The sequence below is a fragment of the Salmo salar genome, chromosome 19 (genome assembly GCF_965601325.2).
Source record: "Salmo salar chromosome 19, fSalSal1, whole genome shotgun sequence".
In the NCBI taxonomy this organism is placed as follows: Eukaryota; Metazoa; Chordata; class Actinopteri; order Salmoniformes; family Salmonidae; genus Salmo; species Salmo salar.
This window is the reverse complement of record NC_138309.1, coordinates 8,075,001-8,093,599: the sequence shown is the minus strand read 5'-3', so window position 1 is coordinate 8,093,599 and position 18,599 is coordinate 8,075,001. Positions and strand designations below refer to the sequence as shown.

At 40.9% G+C, this 18,599-nt stretch overlaps 1 protein-coding gene across 1 annotated transcript in view; it reads left to right on the top strand.

Annotated features, from left to right (window-relative positions):
- Window positions 1-18,599, top strand: part of LOC106578368 (cadherin-related family member 1a) — a 169,281-nt gene that overhangs the window by 140,139 nt on the left and 10,543 nt on the right. Inside the window, exons 14-15 of the mRNA XM_082965589.1 lie at window positions 638-705; window positions 15,584-15,812. Coding sequence (XP_082821715.1) covers window positions 638-705; window positions 15,584-15,812 — 297 coding nt within the window. The remainder of the gene's footprint in view (window positions 1-637; window positions 706-15,583; window positions 15,813-18,599) is intronic.

Below are 18,599 nucleotides of genomic sequence, written 5' to 3'. Positions count from 1 at the left end.
ATTAAACGCCGGCCATGTCCTTTTTGCCTCCATGGATCAACTTACCTTTTTCTGCCTGTTCCCAAAAGCATTTGCCGATTGGTGTGTAGGCTATTTGGCAAGCGTACAGTTAGGCATGCCAAAAAAACGATAGGCCTACAACACATATTGTAAATAGCTCCTAACTTCCCATGCAGAGGCTACTTTCTGTCCCTAACACTGAAACTAAATAATATAAATCGAAATAGAAATGTTTTTTTGCACACTAAACTAAATAAAAACAACTAAATCACCTCTGAAAACAAACTGAAATTAAATAGAATTTCAAATAAAAATCTAAAAACAAATAGAAATAAAAACAAATATATAATCCAAAAACTATAATAACCTCGCTTTACAGTGTAGGTGACCTCATGTTATTGTCTACCTTGATTAGGGGATTTAGGCGTCAATACTGTTTCTATTAATTCCTTTCAGGATATGGCATTGAAAGAAACAAACTGAGAAATAATTATAGAAACTCAGAGGGAATATTTATTTTAATTCAATGCTAATTGTTTTAATCTGTCAAGAAACGTTGGTGTCTAATCAAATACATGTCTTGTTTTGTGTTCTTTGTCTCTCTCTGTCGCTCTCTGTCTCTCTTTCACACACATAGGCAACAGATCCAGATTCAGGCTTTTGGGGAGAAGTCAAGTACTCAATCTACGGCTCAGGGGCTGACTTGTGAGTAGTCTCTCTCATATATATATACACACACACACACACACACACACACATACACACATACATACATACATACATACATACATACATACATACATACATACATACATACACATTGGGGGAAAAATAATTTGATCCCCTGCTGATTTTGTACGTTTGCCCACTTCCAAAAAAATGATCAGTCTATAATTTTAATAGTAGGTTTATTTGAACAGTGAGAGACAGAATAACAACAAAAAAATCCTGAAAAACGCATGTCAAAAATGTTATAAAATGCTCCTTCCCTGAATTTTCCTAAATGTTTGTATTTTACACTGCTCATTTTGCGCGCAGAACTTGTTACTGCGCGCAACCGAGAGCACGCCTTTCTTGTTTTCCTTTTATATTGACGAAGCTTTTGTCCGGTTTAAATATTATCAATTATTTAGGCTAAAAACAACCTGAGGATTGATTATAAACATTGTTTTACATGTTTCTACGAACTTTACGGATACTATTTGGAATTTTCGTCTGCCTCTTGTGACCGCATTTGTGCCATTGGATTACCGAACAAAACGTGCCAACAAAATTGAGGTTTTTGGATATAAAGAGGGACTTCATCAAAAAAAACTAACATTTATTGTGTAACATGGAGTCTGGTGAGTGCAACCATACGAAGATCAAAGGTAAGTGTCACGGCTGTCAAAAGGAGAGGACCAAAGTGCAGCGTGTGTGTAGTTCCACATTTTATTTAACCTCTTGATGGTCGCCTAGGATAGGGGGCGCTACAGCGATTTTTGAAAAAAATGTGTGCCCATTTTAAACGGCCTCCTACTCAAACTCAGAAGCTAGGATATGCATATAATTAATACTTGTGGATAGAGAACACCCTAAAGTTTCTAAAACTGTTTGAATGGTGTCTGAGTATAACAGAACTCATATGGCAGTCAAAACCCCGAGACCGATCGTAACAGGAGGTGAAATTCTGAATTGCGGACTCAACTTCATCACTTTGCCTATTAATCACACCGTGAGCAATGGTTCATTGAGCACTTCCTATTGCTTCCACTAGATGTCCCCAGTCTTTACAAAGTGGTTTGAGTCTCCGACTGTGAAAACTGACTGAATGAGACGCTGTGGAAAGTGGTCACATAAGGAGGGCCATCACCATTATGACGCCGGCGCCCCTGGCTACCCTCCCCTTACGAAACGTTTTGAAAGACAATGCAATCGTCCCCCTTGAATCTTATTGGAGCTCTGGTTGAAAAAGGCCCTAAAGATTTATGTTATACAACGTTTGACATGTTTGAACGAACCTAAAAAAAAAAAAAAAAAGCATTTTATTGAAAGAGTAGTCCCGCAGCCGACGGAGGTTTTGGAGCAGCCTTCAGAACGCGCTAACAAGAACAAGCTATTGGGACGTAAAGGATTAACTTTTTTTGGATTGAGGTCTGGGCTTTGACCATGCCAATCCAATACATTTAACCTCTATGGGCTAGGTGGGACGCAAGCGTACATTCTGTTATACTCACAGACACCATTCAAACAGTTTTAGAAACTTTAGAGTGTTTTCTATCCATATATAATAAGTATATGCATATTCTAGTTACTGGGTAGGATTAGTAACCAGATTAAATCGGGTACATTTTTTTTATCCAGCCGTGCAAATACTGCCCCCTAGCCCTAACAGGTTAAATGCTTCCCCTTAAACCACTCGAGTGTTGCTTTAGCAGTATGCTTAGTGTCATTGTCCTAATGGAAGGTGAACCTCCGTCCTAGTCTCAAATCTCTGGAAGACTGAAACAGGTTTCCCTCAAGAATTTCCCTGTATTTAGCGCCATCCAACATTCCTTCAATTCTGACCAGTTTCCCCAGTCCCTGCCAATGAAAAACATCCCCACAGCATGATGCTGCCACCACCATGCTCCACTGTAGAGATGGTGTTCTCGGGGTGATGCGAGGTGTTGGGTTTGCGCCAGACAGTGTTTTCCTTGATGGCCAAAAACCTACATTTTAGTCTCATCTGACCATTTACATTTACATTTAAGTCATTTAGCAGACGCTCTTATCCAGAGCGACTTACAAATTGGTGCATTCACCTTATAATATCCAGTGGAACAACCACTTTACAATAGTGCATCTAAATCTTTTAAGGGGGGGGTTAGAACGATTACTTTATCCTATCCCAACTGTAACTGTGACAGCATGGAATTCAAATGAGGAGATAGACAGATGGGTCAGGGGAGAAAGAGAGAATGTCCACTTGGGAGAGATGAGGATTCCAGTGCCACCACCCCGCTGGCTCGATGCTCTAGGGGTATGCGAGAACACGTAGTCAGACGAGGAGAGAGCAGTAGGAGTAGCAGTGTTATCTGTGGTAATCCATGTTTCCGTCAGCGCCAGGAAGTCTAGGGACTGGAGGGTAGCATAGGCTGAGATGAACTCAGCCTTGTTGGCCGCAGACCGGCAGTTCCAGAGGCTGCCGGAGACCTGGAACTCCACGTGGGTCGTGCGCGCTGGGACCACCAGGTTAGAGTGGCAGTGGCCACGCGGTGTGGAGCGTTTGTATGGCCTGTGCAGAGGAGAGAGAACAGGGATAGACAGACACATAGTAGACAAGCTACAGAAGAGGCTATGCTAATGCAAAGGAGATTGGAATGACAAGTGGACTACATGTCTCGAATGTTCAGGAAGTTAAGCTTAAGTTGCAAAAATCTTATTGACTAAAATGATACAGTACTGCTGGCTGGTGGAGTAGGCTAGCTAGCAGTGGCTGCGTTGTTGACTTTGAACGTGTAGCTGGCTAGGTAACCTCGATAGTTTCAGTACTACACCTTGTCATGATACAAAGCAACTTTGTAGCTAGCTAGCTAACATAACACTAATCAAGACGTTCCTTGTAATGTATTTAGTTTCTACAATGCTGCTCGTCGGTAATAGTTGGCTGGGTTAGGAAAAATGGCGTCGCGGGGGACGGAAATAGCTGGCTAGCTAACCTCGATGGCTGGCTAGCTAACAATTATCAAGCTATGACAAAGACAACTCAGTAGCTAGCTAGGTAACACTGCACTAGTCAAATCGTTCCGTTGTAAAGTATTAGTATCTACAGCGCTGCTAGTCGGTAACGGTTGGCTAGCTGGCAGTGGGTTAATGATGACTATGTGTGTTGAGTAAGTCTGGCGCCGCGTCGCGGCTGGCTAGCTCACCTCGATAATACTCAAACTCAAACTACACAATTATCTTAGATACAGAGACAGCAAAGACAACTATGTAGCTGGCTAACTAACACTAACACCACACTAATCAAGTCGTTACGTTGTAATGTAATAGTTTCTGCAGTGCTGCTAGTCGGTAGAAGTTGGCTAGCTAGCAGTGATGACTAGCTAGCTAGCAGCTAGCAGTGTTGACTACGTTAGGAGGACGAAGATAGCTAGCCTCGATAATTACTCAATTACTCTAAACTACACAATTATCTTTGATACAAAGACGGCTATGTAGCTAGCTAAGAAGAATTGCTCAGATCAAACAAATCAAGCCGTTGTAATGTAGTGAAGTGTAATATTACCTGTGGAGCGAAGCGTGGTGCGACTGCTCGCTCCAAACCGGAAGTTATGTTTGGGGAGTTTCCCACATGCCTTTTGGCAAACACCAAACGTGTTTGCCTATTTTTTTCTTTAACCCCTGTGCGGCCTCCAGCTGTTCTGGAACTTCCTGGGCCTTCCTGTATTGGGAAAACAAAGACCTAACAGCATGGGTTAATTCCTTCATATATTTGCTCAAATCATCATCCAGTGCAGTCAGGTCAGTCAGTTTGAGTCATTGGTCTGTGTAAAGGAATGTTCATTGGACGGCAAGTTAAGACCTCATGTGGGCTAAGCCCTGTTCCGCGGTTTATACTATTGTGCATTTTCATCAGGACTAAAGGGAGACACTCCACCCATGACTTCCCTGTGGAGTGGCATGCTTTGGCAAGCCCCCTTTTATGGTTTGGTTAGCTCTTTCAGTAATACTATTACTTTGTGGGTGGTAGATACAAACAAACTTCTGATCTATCCCCAATTTGGGAGCCACCTGTGAACCACATCTCCTGTGAAATGGGTGTCATTGTTTGCAGAGAGAACTTCCGGTTCACCAAATCTAGGGATGATTTCCCTTACCAGGAGTTTTGCTTCCGTTTTAGCATCACAGTGCACGGTTGGAAATGCTTCGACCCACCTGGTAAAACGGTCAATAATTTCCAGGCAGTATCTCTTTCTTTCTTTTCGTTCAGTCATGTCTATGAAATCCACAGCAAAATGGGTGAACGGGCCAGCCGGCGCTGGAAATTTCCCTGGTTTCAGGGGGGTACCCTTACCAATGTTGTATTGCATGCATGTAGTACATTTAGAAACGTGTGTTTTGCAAATTTCAATCAGATTTGGACAAAACCAGGTGTCAGATATTAGTCTTACCATCTCCCCCCTTGGCGCGTGACCCACCCCGTGGGCCAGGCAACACACAGAGGAGACGAGAGGTAAGGGCAGAACAGGTTTGTCAGAGAGTGATTGCCTCCACAGGCCATCAGGGCCTCTGGAGCAGCCCCTAGATTCCCATAAGGGGTGATTAAGTGCATCAGCAGCCTGGTGTTGGTCCACATCAGTGATTTCAGACGTACACGGGGAAGTAAGCATAATGGCATGAGTACGGCAGCGAGAAGCAGCATTCTTAGCAGCAGCATCAGCAGCAGCATTACCTAAACTAATGCTATCATTGTTGCCTGTGTGGGCACGGACCTTGAAAATAGCCAACTTAGCCGGAAGCAACATGGCCTCCAGCATGGCTTCAATATATAAGCGGTTTTTATTTGGAGTACCGGATGCATTAACAAAATCCCTGCCTTTCCAAACCCCTACCCAAGATAGGCAAACGCCAATGGCGTATGCAGAGTCAGAATAAATGTTAACCACTACCTAATATACATGCTTCAGTAAGGGCCTGGAGCTCAGCTTGTGGTGCTGGTGTGGGTTGTGCTGAGTGTGGGTTGTGTTTGGGTTGTGCTTTGCAATGTGTGGGTTCTGCTGAGCAATGTTCAGGCAAGTGACGTTCAATCAACAATGACCTATTCAGTGAGACTATACCAAACCCTGCATGTTTCCTACCAGTCTCCCTATCAATAAAGGCAGAGCCTTCAACAAAGAGAGTAACATCAGGGAGCTCAAGAAGTTCATCCTAAAGGTCAGGCCTGGCCTTAGAATCCCGTTGGACCAGATCAAGACAGCTGTGTGGTTCTCCATCCTCCAGAGACACGTGCAGTTGTGCTGGATTAGCAACAGAGCATCGTTGAATCGTAAGGTGAGGCTGTGTCAGAAGGCATTCATACGCAGCAAGCCCTTCAGCCATTGAGTGCACATGTTTCTCATATGGCCTGCCACACCACAGTACCAGGACATTAGCGGTTGTCTCTGTGTGGCTAGGTATGGTTCTGGGTTCCCATATGGTTGAGGTAGCAGGTGCTTGGGTAAACAGGTGGAGCAGGTGGTGGAGGAGGCTGCTGCTGCAGGGCAGCTGGGGTTACAGCCACCATTAGATTGTTGTTTTTTCCTTTGTCCAGTTGGGCTAGTTGGGCTTTCTTGAGTTGTGTGTCAAAACCAGTCTTCCTTGCTTTTTCTTCAGTCTTCATTTTTTCCAGGCTCTGCAGTGATGTCTAATGTGGTCCTCTTTAGTAGGGCCTTCAAATCTGTCCCATCCCACAACATTCATCAGTTTATCCCTGACCCACTCAGGTAGATTCCTGTAGAGTCTGTCATAGAAGAGATTTTCAGTGGTATCAGAGGATGTCCCGTGTGGCTCAGTTGGTAGAGCATGGTGTTTGCAACGCCAGGGTTGTGGGTTTGATTCCCATGGGGGGCCAGTATGAAAAAAAGGGGAAAAAAATTTAAACAATGTATGAAATGTATGCATTCACTACTGTAAGTCGCTCTGGATAAGAGCATCTGCTAAATGACTAAAATATAAAATGAGTCAAACCTCTCAGTGGTTTCTCCTTGCCGCTCTGTCTTAAGTTTATCCATCTAGTCGAGGATATCATTATCTTCAGTGAAAATAAGTTCACCCAGTCTGGCCACGTCCCTGCTGGTGTGAAATATTTCCCTCAAATGCTGGTAAAGAGCTTATCTGAAATGGATACACAGCAGTTTGACTTGGCCTTGAGTAAGTTGTAGTTGATTCCAAACGGTGTCACACTGTCCAGGGGTCAGGACTTAGCCATGAGAGCTCTGAGGTCACCCAGACACAGCTGATGGTGTGAGGCTATAACAGTCTCAAAGGTGTGGATCCATCTGTCTGTTCCTTTCTACTCAACAGCCAGTGGAATCCCGTGGCGCGATATTCAAGTACCTTAGAAATGCTATTACTTCAATTTCTCAAACATATGACTATTTTACACCATTTTAAAGACAAGACTCTCCTTTATCTAACCACACTGTCCGATTTCAAAAAGGCTTTACAGCGAAAGCAAAACATTAGATTATGTCAGCAGAGTACCCAGCCAGAAATAATCAGACACCCATTTTTAAAGCTAGCATATAATGTCACAAAAAACAAAACCACAGCTAAATGCAGCACTAACCTTTGATGATCTTCATCAGATGACACGCCTAGGACATTATGTTATACAATACATGCATGTTTTGTTCAATCAAGTTCAAATTTATATAAAAAACAGCTTTTTACATTAGCATGTAACATTCAGAACTAGCATTCCCACCGAACATTTCCGGTGAATTTACTAAATTACTCACGATAAACGTTCACAAAAAACATAACAATTATTTTAAGAATTATAGATACAGAACTCCTTTATGCAATCGAGGTGTCCGATTTTAAAATAGCTTTTCGGTGAAAGCACATTTTGCAATATTCTGAGTAGATAGCTCGCCATCACAGGCTAGCTATTTTGACACCCACCAAGTTTGACCCTCACCAAACTCAGATTTACTATAAGAAAAATTGGATTACCTTTCCTGTTCTTCGTCAGAATGCACTCCCAGGACTTCTACTTCTATAACAAATGTTGGTTTGGTTCCAAATAATCCATAGTTATATCCAAATAGCGGTGTTTTGTTCGTGCGTTCAAGACACTATCCAAGGGTGACGAAGGGTTACGCGCCCGACGCGTTTCGCGACAAAAAATTTCTAAATATTCCATTACCGTACTTCGAAGCATGTCAACCGCTGTTTAAAATGAATTTTTATGCTATTTTTCTCGTAAAAAAAGCGATAATATTCCGACCGGGAGTCATTGTTTTCGTTCAAAGACGAAAGAATAAAAACATGGAGTCTCCTCGTGCACGCGCCTCCAGTCTCTGTTCTCTGATCGACCACTATCTAAATGCGCTAGTGTTTTTCAGCCATGGCCTGCAAAGCCACCTTTCAGCTTTTTGCCGCCTTCTGAGAGCCTATGGGAGCCGTAGGAAGTGTCACGTTACAGCAGAGATCCCCTGTTTTGGATAGAGATTATCAAGAAGGCAAAGAAATGGTCAGACAGGGTACTTCCTGTACAGAATCTTCTCAGGTTTTGACCTGCCAAATGAGTACTGTTATACTCACAGACACCATTCAAACAGTTTTAGAAACTTTGGAGTGTTTTCTATCCAAAGCTAATAATTATATGCATATTCTAGTGTTGGGCAGGAGTAATAATCAGATTAAATCGGGTACGTTTTTTATCCGGCCGTGAAAATACTGCCCCCTATCCATAACAGGTTAACCTCTATGGGCTAGGTGGGACGCTAGCGTGCCACCCGTGGTGCACTCCATCAACAGCAGGTGCATTTCAAGAGCGGCAAATTTGAATCCAAATAAATGTCAAAATTCAAATTTTTCAAAAATACAACTATTTTACACCATTTGAAAGATAAACATCTCCTTAATCTAACCACGTTTTACGATTTCAAAAAGGTTTTACGGCGAAAGCATAAATTTAGAGTATGTTAGGACAGTACATTTACAAGAGTTGTGTGTAATGTTTTGTCAAGTCAAAGACAGGGTCACCAAAACCATAAAACCAGCTAAAATGATGCACTAACCTTTTACAATCTCCATCAGATGACACTCCTAGGACATTATGTTAGACAATGCATGCATTTTTAGTTCTATCAAGTTCATATTTATATCCAAAAACAGCGTTTTACTATGGCATTGATGTTGAGGAAATCGTTTCCCTCCAATAACCGGCAGTCAAGTCAGCGTCACAAATTAAATAATTAAAATTAGAAAACATTGGTAAAATATTATATTGTCATTTAAAGAATTATAGATTTACATCTCTTGAACGCAATCAACTTGCCAGATTTAAAAATAACCTTACTGGGAAATCACACTTTGCAATAATCTGAGCACTGCGCCCAGAAAAATACGCGTTGCGATACAGACTAGACGTCATGTTGGGGAGATCTAAAATCGAAAATACTATGTAAATAATCCATTACCTTTGATTCTCTTCATCAGATGTCACTTCCAGGTATCACAGGTCCATAACGAATGTAGTTTTGTTCAAAAAAGCTCATCATTTATGTCCAAAAATCTCCGTCTTGTTAGCACATGATCTAAGCCAGCCGGACTTCTCGTCATGAACGAGGGGAAAAAATATATTTACGTTCGTTCAAACATGTCAAACGTTGTATAGCATAAATCATTAGGGCCTTTTTTAACCAGAACATGAATAATATTCAAGGTGGACGAATGCATACTCTTTTATAACGTATTGGAACGAGGGTACCCAACATGAACTCGCGCGCCAGGTGTCTAATGGGACATCATCGTTCCATGGCTCTTGTTCGGTCACATCTCCCTCCAGAAGACTCAAAACACTTTGTAAAGGCTGGTGACATCTAGTGGAAGCAATAGGAAGTGCCAAAATATTCCTCAGCCCCTGTGTTTTTCAATGGGATAGGTTTAAAGTCAATACAACACATCAGGTATCCACTTCCTGTCAGAAAATGTCTCAGGGTTTTGCCTGCCAAATGAGTTCTGTTATACTCACAGACACCATTCAAACAGTTTTAGAAACTTTAGAGTGTTTTCTATCCATATATAATAAGTATATGCATATTCTAGTTACTGGGTAGGATTAGTAACCAGATTAAATCGGGTACATTTTTTTTATCCAGACGTGCAAATGCTGCCCCCTAGCCCTAACAGGTTAAGATGGTGAGGAAATTACATTTAAAGAACAACCAGGCATCCTCTACTGACGGGATGAGGTCAAGATCCTTCCAGGATACCCGGACCAGGTCGCAGAAGTGTTTTAGGGAGCGTTCGACAGTGAAGAGGGGTGGTTGTTTGACTGCGGACCCATAACGGATGCAGGCAATGAGGCAGTGATCGCTGAGATCCTGATTGAAAACAGCAGAGGTGTATTTGGAGGGCAAGTTGGTCAGGATAATATCTATTAGGGTCCCCATGTTTACAGATTTAGGGTTGTACCTGGTGGGTTCACATTTATAATGTGTGTGAGATTGAAGGCATCTAGCTTAGATTGTAGGACGGCCGGGGTGTTAACCTCTCTGGGCTAGGTGGGACGTTAGCGTCCCACTCTATTCAACAGCCAGTGGAATCGCGTGGCGCGAAATACAAATACCTCAAAAATGCTATAACTTTCATTTCTCAAACATATGACTATTTTACACCATTTTAAAGACAAGACTCTCGTTAACCTCCAATATCCAATGATAGGGCGTGGAGCAAATTACAAACTCCTCAAAAATCCCCAAACTTCAATTTTTCAAACATATGACTATTTTACACCATTTTAAAGACAAGACTCTCCTATATCTAACCACATTGTCCGATTTCAAAAAGGCTTTACCAACGAAAGCAAAACATTAGATTATCTCAGGAGAGTACCCAGCCAGAAATAATCACACACCCATTTTCAAGCTAGCATATAATGTCACAAAAACCAAAACCACAGCTAAATGCAGCACTAACCTTTGATGATCTTCATCAGATGACACTCCTAGGACATTATGTTATACAATACATGCATGTTTTGTTCAATCAAGTTCATATTTATATACAAAAAACAGCTTTTTACATTAGCATGTGACGTTCAGAACTAGCATACCCACCGAAAACTTCCGGTGAATTTAGTAAATTACTCATGATAAATGTTCACAAAAAACATAACAATTATTTTAAGAATTATAGATACAGAACTCCTTTATGCAATCGCTATGTCAGATTTTAAAATAGCTTTTCGGTGAAAGCACATTTTGCAATATTCTGAGTAGATAGCCCGGCCATCATGGCTAGCTATTTTGACACCCACCAAGTTTGGCACTCACCAAACTCAGATTTACTATAAGAAAAATTGGATTACCTTTGCTGTTCTTCGTCAGAATGCACTCCCAGGCCTTCTACTTTACACCCAATGTTGTTTTGGTTCCAATTAATCCATAGTTATATCCAAATAGCGGCGTTTTGTTCTTGCGTTCAAGACACTATCCGAAGGGTGACGCGCCGGCGCGTATCGTGACAAAAAAATTCAAAATATTCCATTACCGTACTTCGAAGCATGTGAAACGCTGTTTAAAATAAATTTTTATGCGATTTTTCTCGTAAAATAACGATAATATTCCGACCGGGAGACGTTGTTTTCGTTCAAAGATTGAAAATGAAAAATGGACACTTCACGTGCACGTGCGGACCGTGTCATTGTTCTCAGATCGACCACTATCCAAATCCCCTACTGTTTTTCGCCCAGGCACTGCAGAGTCATCATTCCCCGTTCTGACGACTTCTGAGAGCCTATGGGAGCCTTAGAAAATGTCGATAAAGAGGCTATAAACTTTAGGGTGTTTTCTATCCACATCAAACAATTATATAAATATTCTAGCTTCTGGGCAGGAGTAATAACCAGATTAAATCGGGTACGTTTTTTATCCGGCCGTGAAAATACTGCCCCCTATCCTAAACAGGTTAACCTGTCTGGGCGAGACCCTAGTCAACAGCCAGTGGAAACCCGTGACGCAAAATATAAATTCCTCAAAAATGCTATAACTTCAATTTCTCAAACATATGACTATTTTACACCATTTTAAAGACAAGACTCTCGTTAATCTAACCACATTTTCCCATTTCAAAAAGGCTTTACAGCGAAAGCAAAACATTAGATTATATCAGGAGAGTACCCTGCCAAAAATAATCACACAGCCATTTTCAAAGCAAGCATATATGTCACAAAAACCAAAACCACAGCTAAATGCAGCACTAACCTTTGATGATCTTCATCAGATGACACTCCTAGGACATTATGTTATACAATTCATGCATATTTTGCTCAAACAAGTTCATATTTATATCAAAAAACAGCTTTTTACATTAATAAATCTATTTATAGTTTATTCTTCACAGAACAAACGCAACTACATTGACTTTCAAGGAGTTATACTTTCAGACAGAATTATCCAACTTTCCTGTGGCATACTGTCCTCTTAACATCTCAAATCAAATCATATTTGTCACATAAACGTGTTTAGCAGATGTTATTGCGGGTGTAGCGAAATGCTTGTGCTTCTAGCTCTGACAGTGCAGTAATACCTAACAAGCATACAATATATACCCAATACACACAAATCTAGTAAAGGAATGGAATTAAGATGAATTAATTTGTCCATTAAAATAACATCAAATTGATCAAGTCCTCAACTGGCACCTTCATTAAATAGTACCCGCAAACACCAGTCTCAACGTCAACAGTGAAGAGGCGACTCTGGGATGCTGGCCTTCTAGGCAGAGTTGCAAAGAAAAAGCCATATCTTAGACTGGCCAATAAAAATTAAATATTAAGATGGGCAAAATAACACAGACACTGGACAGAGGAACTCTGCCTAGAAGTCGCCTCTTCACGGTTGATGTTGAGACTGGTGTTATGCCGGTAATATTTAATGAAGCTGCCAGTTGAGGTCTTGTGAGGCATTTGTTTCTCAAACTAGACACTCTAATGTATTTGTCCTCTTGCTCAGTTGTGCACTGGGGCCTCCCACTCCTCTTTCTATTCTGGTTAGAGACAGTTTGCGCTGTTCTGTGAAAGGAGTAGTACACAGTGTTGTACGAGATCTTCAGTTTCATGGCAATTTCTCGCATTCATTTCTCAGAACAAGAATAGACTGACGAGTTTCAGAAGAAAGGTCTTTGTTTCTGGCCATTTGGAGCATGTAATCGAACCCACAAATGCTAATGCTCCAGATACATAACTAGTCTAAAGGAGGCCATTTGTATTGCTTCTTTAATCAGAACAACAGTTTTCAGCTGTGCTAACAAAATTGCAAAAGGGTTTTCTAATGATCAATTAGCTTTTTAAAATGATCAACTTGGATTAGCTAACACAACGTGCCATTGGAACACAGGAGTGATGGTTGCTGATAATGGGCCTCTGTACGCTTACGTAGATATTCCATTAAAAAAATCAGCTGTTTGTCACGTCCTGACCATTATAAGGGTTAATTGTTATTGTAGTTTGGTCAGGACGTGGCAGAGGGTATTTGTTTTATGTGGTTTGGGGTGGTGGTTGATTTAGTAGGGCATTTGATTTATGTATTCCGGGGGTTTTGGGCACTGTGTTATGTTTATGTATTTCTATGTTTAGTCTAGTGAATCTGTTTCTATGTTTAGTTAATTGGGGTAGGGACTCTCAATTGAAGGCAGGTGTTGTCTATTTGCCTTTGATTGAGAGTCCTATATATTAGGGTGTGTTTGTAGTTGTGGGAGATTGTTTCTTGTTTAGCGTGTGTGAGCATGACAAGACTGTTTTGTTGATCGTGAGTTCGTTGTGTTTATTATTTTGGTATTCACTTTTGAGTTAAAATAAACTTCAAGATGAGCATCCACAATCCTGCTGCATTTTGGTCCTCCTTTCCCGACGACAACCGTGACACTGTTTCCAGCTACAATAGTCATTTACAACATGAACAATGTCTACACTGTATTTCTGATCAATTTGATGTTATTGTAGTGGACAAAAAAAATTGCTTTTCTTTCAAAAACAAGGACATGTCTAAGTGACCCCAAACTTTTGAACGGTCATGTATATACAATAGTATGTAGACACCCCTTCAAATTAGTGGATTCGGAACACCAAGTCTAGGTCCAAAGGCCTCCTGAAAATCGAATCATATGGCAACCCAGACTATTTGCATTCCCCCCCCCCTTTTACGCTGCTGCTACTCTCTGTTTATTATCTATGTCACTTTAACTCCACCTACATGTACATGTTACCTCGACTAACTGGTGCCCCCGCACATTGACTCTACTGGTACCCCCTGTACATAGCCTCGCTATTGTTATTTTACTGCTTCTCTGTAATTATTTGCTACTTTTTTTTACTTATCTATTTTTTACTTAACACTTATTTTTCTTAAAACTGTATTGTTGGTTAAAGGCTTGTAAGTAAGCATTTCACTGTAAGGTACACCTGTTGTATTCGGCACGTGACAAATACAATTTGATTTGTTGATGAAAGGTGTATAAAATCGAGCACACATCCATGCAATCTCCAAAGACAAACATTGGCAGTAGAATGGCCTTACTGAATAGCTCAGTGACTTTCAACGTGCCACTGTCATAAGATGCCACAGTCAAATTTCTGCCCTGTAAGTAATGGTTATTGTGAAGTGGAAACGTCTAGGATGAACAACGGCTCAGACGCAAAGTGGTAGGCCACACAAGCTCGTAACGCCCTAAAAATCATCTGTCCTCGGTTGCAACACTCATTACTGAGTTCCAAACTGCCTCTGGAAGCACAAGACGTGTTTGTGATGAGCGTCATGAAATGGGTTTCTATGGCCGAGCAACTGCACAAAAGCTTAAGATCACCATGCGCAATGCCAAGTGTTGGCTTGAGTGGTTTAAAGCTCGCCGTCATTCGACTCTGGAGCAGTGGAAACGCGTTCTCTGGAGTGATGAATCACGCTTCACTATCTGGCAGTCCGACGGACGAATCTGTGTTTGGCGGATGCCAGGAGAACGCTACCTGCCCCAATGCATAGTGTCAACTGTAAAGTTTGGTGAAGGAGGAATTATGGTCTGGGGCTGTTTTTCATGGTTCGGGCTAGGCCCCTTAGTTCCAGTGAAGGGAAATCTTAAAGCTACAGCCTTCCCCAAACTGGCCCTTTCCTGTTTCAGCATGACAATGCCCCCATGCACAAAGCGAGGTCAATACAGAAATTGTTTATCGAGATCGGTGTGGAAGAATTTGCACAGAGCCCTGACCTCAACCCCATTGAACATCTTTGGGATGAAATGGAATGCAGACTGCGAACCAGGCCTACTCGCCCAGCATCAGTCCCTGACCTCACTAATGCTCTGGTGGATGGAAGCAAGCCCATCCAGCAATGTTTCAACATTTAGTGGAAAGCCTTCCCAGAAGAGTGAAGGCTGTTATAGCAGCAAAAGGGCTGCCAACTCCACATTAATGCCCACGATTTTTAAATGAGATGTTTGACGAGCAGGTTTCCACATACTTTTGGTCATGTAGTGTATATATCTGTATATATGTGTGTGTATATATATATATATATATTCAGGTTTTTCCCAGTTTTCATATTTCAAGTTTTTACACGTTTCATGATTTACAATTTCAGATTACTTTATACAGTTAGTTAGTTATAAAAATCTTAGCTGTTTCAATTTAAAATTTGTTACCCTGCTGACAAATTTGTTACAATGTAATTGTAATGTACTGTACACATTCATTAGATTTTATATCAGCTACCATCTTTTTAACTTTGAAATATATTAGTTTTTTCAATGTGGTTTATATCCGGTTCCTCAACCATAATTAAATAATGACCCAGAAGACAGCTGTCAATTATTTTATAAATGAAAGAAAAATAACACCCAATATCTTACCCCTTCCCAGGTTTCTGATTCATTCAGCATCAGGCATCATCTACACCCAGCCGTGGGCCAGCCTGGACGCGGAGGTGAAGTCCAAGTATAATTTCTATGTCAAAGCCGAGGACGCAGAGGGCAAGTACAGCCTGGCCGAGGTATTTGTGACCGTGCTGGACCTCAACGATCACCCGCCAGAGTTCAATGAGAACTTCCTGGAGAAGACCATGATCATAGGAGCGCTGGTGAAGATAGAGGTTTGTGTCGCAATCTAACTTCCAGTTTTGAGACAATTCATCTTTGCCATACCCCAAAGGTTGATTCGTTTGCAGCAATTACAAGAACAAGTCCAAAGCCATGCTTTCATGCATTTCTGTGGACAATAATAATATAATTATTTTACATAGTACTTTTCATTACATTGAGAATCTCTAAGACACTAATGCAAAACAAAAACAAATGTAGGCTTCTGGCAGGTCTAGGCGATGGTCTTCCACAGCTGGTCAGGTGTTGAGGCAGTTCAGAAATGCAGTAGCTTGAGAAAAGGGAGCATTGATGGTACAGGGAGGGAGAAGCGTCAGTCATATAGCGACAGGCCCAGGGGCCTCATCCATAACCATTGCATAAATTTAATGTTAAATGCACCATTTCAGAAAAACATAGAGGTTTATAAACGCATGTTTTCCATTATATATCAGATCTGTCGTGAAACTGTGCATGTGTGAATGAGCATTATAACTCCCATCATTCACCTTTTATGGTTAAAATAACTTCCTTATTTGCTGTACACTTTGGAAGCATTGGAATTAGGCCAAGACAGTATCTAAGGAAATAGCAATGCATGATGAACGTGATCAAATGTCTTTGAAGGGCTTGTCAGAATGTTTTCTTTTGTAGTGACATTTGCTGTATCTAAACGTTTCTGAAAGATAAAAACAATTGCACATTGTTGTGGACCTGTAAACAGATTTGAATTCCATAATTTTTTGCATTTACTTTTTCCCGACCCTAAATAGGCTATGCTGCACTCCCCGTGAATTCTGAAACATTGTCTACTCAGAAAAAAAATTCAAACAACAGTAGACCTACTTAGTGGTAGCCTACACACTTCAACTGTCTGTTCACCTGTTAAACTGTACTGCATGTTATAAACTGGGCTCCCTTTTGAATGCAAAAAACTTGAAATTATAATATCTAATAGGCACAATGAGAGATGCGCATGGTAATTCTACCAGCTCTCAAAGTCTCACATCAGAATTAGACAATCATCCATGTTTCTCAAATGTCAAATTTCGAAGTATTGAAGGTTAAGATTAGGCGTTAACTGAGAATTGTTAAGGTTAGGGTTAAGTTCAGGCATTAACTCCAATTTCTTAACTTTAGGCATTAACTCTGAATGGTTAAGGTAAGTGTTAAGGTTTGGGCTTAAAACAAACATTTCCAATAAAGTATATCGCTGGATTCAAAATTGCAACTTTGGAATCAGAGGCAGATGCTTATGCCCATCCATCATCCCTGTCCAAAACACCCTAGCAAAACCGAAACCTACTTGATAACTACAGTGCTCACTGTTGCCCCTAGTGGCCGTCTTTCACATCATCTCCCGACGTCTTCAGAAATGGATGGACGTCGAATACTGACTTGTATCGTGGGTGACTTGACTGGGTAATTTGTTGTATGGCTACTTCGGGAATATGAACTCATCATGGCCAGAAAAGGTGAGGAATCTATTCTGCAATGGTTATGACATATGTATTATGACTTATGTTTATAAATGAAATATTGTCTACTCAAATTTGACATTACAGTAGTCGGATGTAGTAGCCTACAAACATCAATGGAAAAGGTGAACCGTCTGTTCTGCCATTACATTTGCTTTTTGGATTGGATCAAATAGAGAAAAATACTTGAAAAAGTTGATATACTTACTAAGTTTGTCAAATTAATTAGAGATGGGACGAATGGTAGCCTATCCTAACTTCTTGTAGGCCTATAGGCTATTTTGTGAATATGAAACCATCACAGTCAGAAAAGGCGAGGAATTTATTCTGCAATGATCATCGAAATTAAATAAATAATAGGAAATAGATTTTCTCTCCTCTCACTAACAGCAAATGACTGCATCTTGATATTATATTTAGCTAACTGTTTTTTGTTATGAATAAGAGTTTCATCATATATTCCTGCACAAGACAACCACTAGACTAATTTGATCTTCTTGCAATGCAATACCTCAAGCACTAGACACTGTGCGTACACATGGTCTAAAGTTTGCTGGAGTATAAGCACATTCTCAGGTCAAGTTCAGTTTGTATGAATTCCAACTTATGCGTGAAAACTTGCACACGCATATTTTGGGGTGTACAGTGGCTTGCGAAAGTATTAACGCCGCTTGGCATTTTTCCTATTTTCTTGCCTTACAACCTGGAATTAAAAATTTTCGGGGTTTGTATCATTTTATTTACACAACATGTCTACCACTTTAAAGATGCAAAATATGTTTTATTGTGAAATAAACAAGAAATAAGACCAAAAAACTGCATAACTATTTACCACCGCAAAGTCAATACTTTGTAGAGCCACCTTTTGCAGCAATTACAGCTGCAAGTCTCTTGGGTATGTGTCTATAAGCTTGGCACATCTAGCCACTGGGATTTTTTCCCATTCTTCAAGGAAAAACTGCTCCAGCTTCTTCAAGTTGGATGGGTTCCGCTGGTGTACAGCAATCTTTAAGTCATACCACAGATTCTCAATTGGATTGAGGTCTGGGCTTTGACTAGGCCATTCCAAGACATTTACATGTTTCCCCTTAAACCACTCGAGTGTTGCTTTAGCAGTATGCCTAGGGTTATTGCCCTGCTGGAAGGTGAACCTCCGTCCCAGTCTCAAATCTCTCGAAGACTGAAACAGGTTTCCACAAGAATTTCCCTTTATTTAGCGCGATCCACTGTTCCTTCAATTCTGACCAGTCTCCCAGTCCCTGCCGATGGAAAAACATCCCCACAGCATGATGCTGCCACCACCATGCTTTACTGTGGGGATGG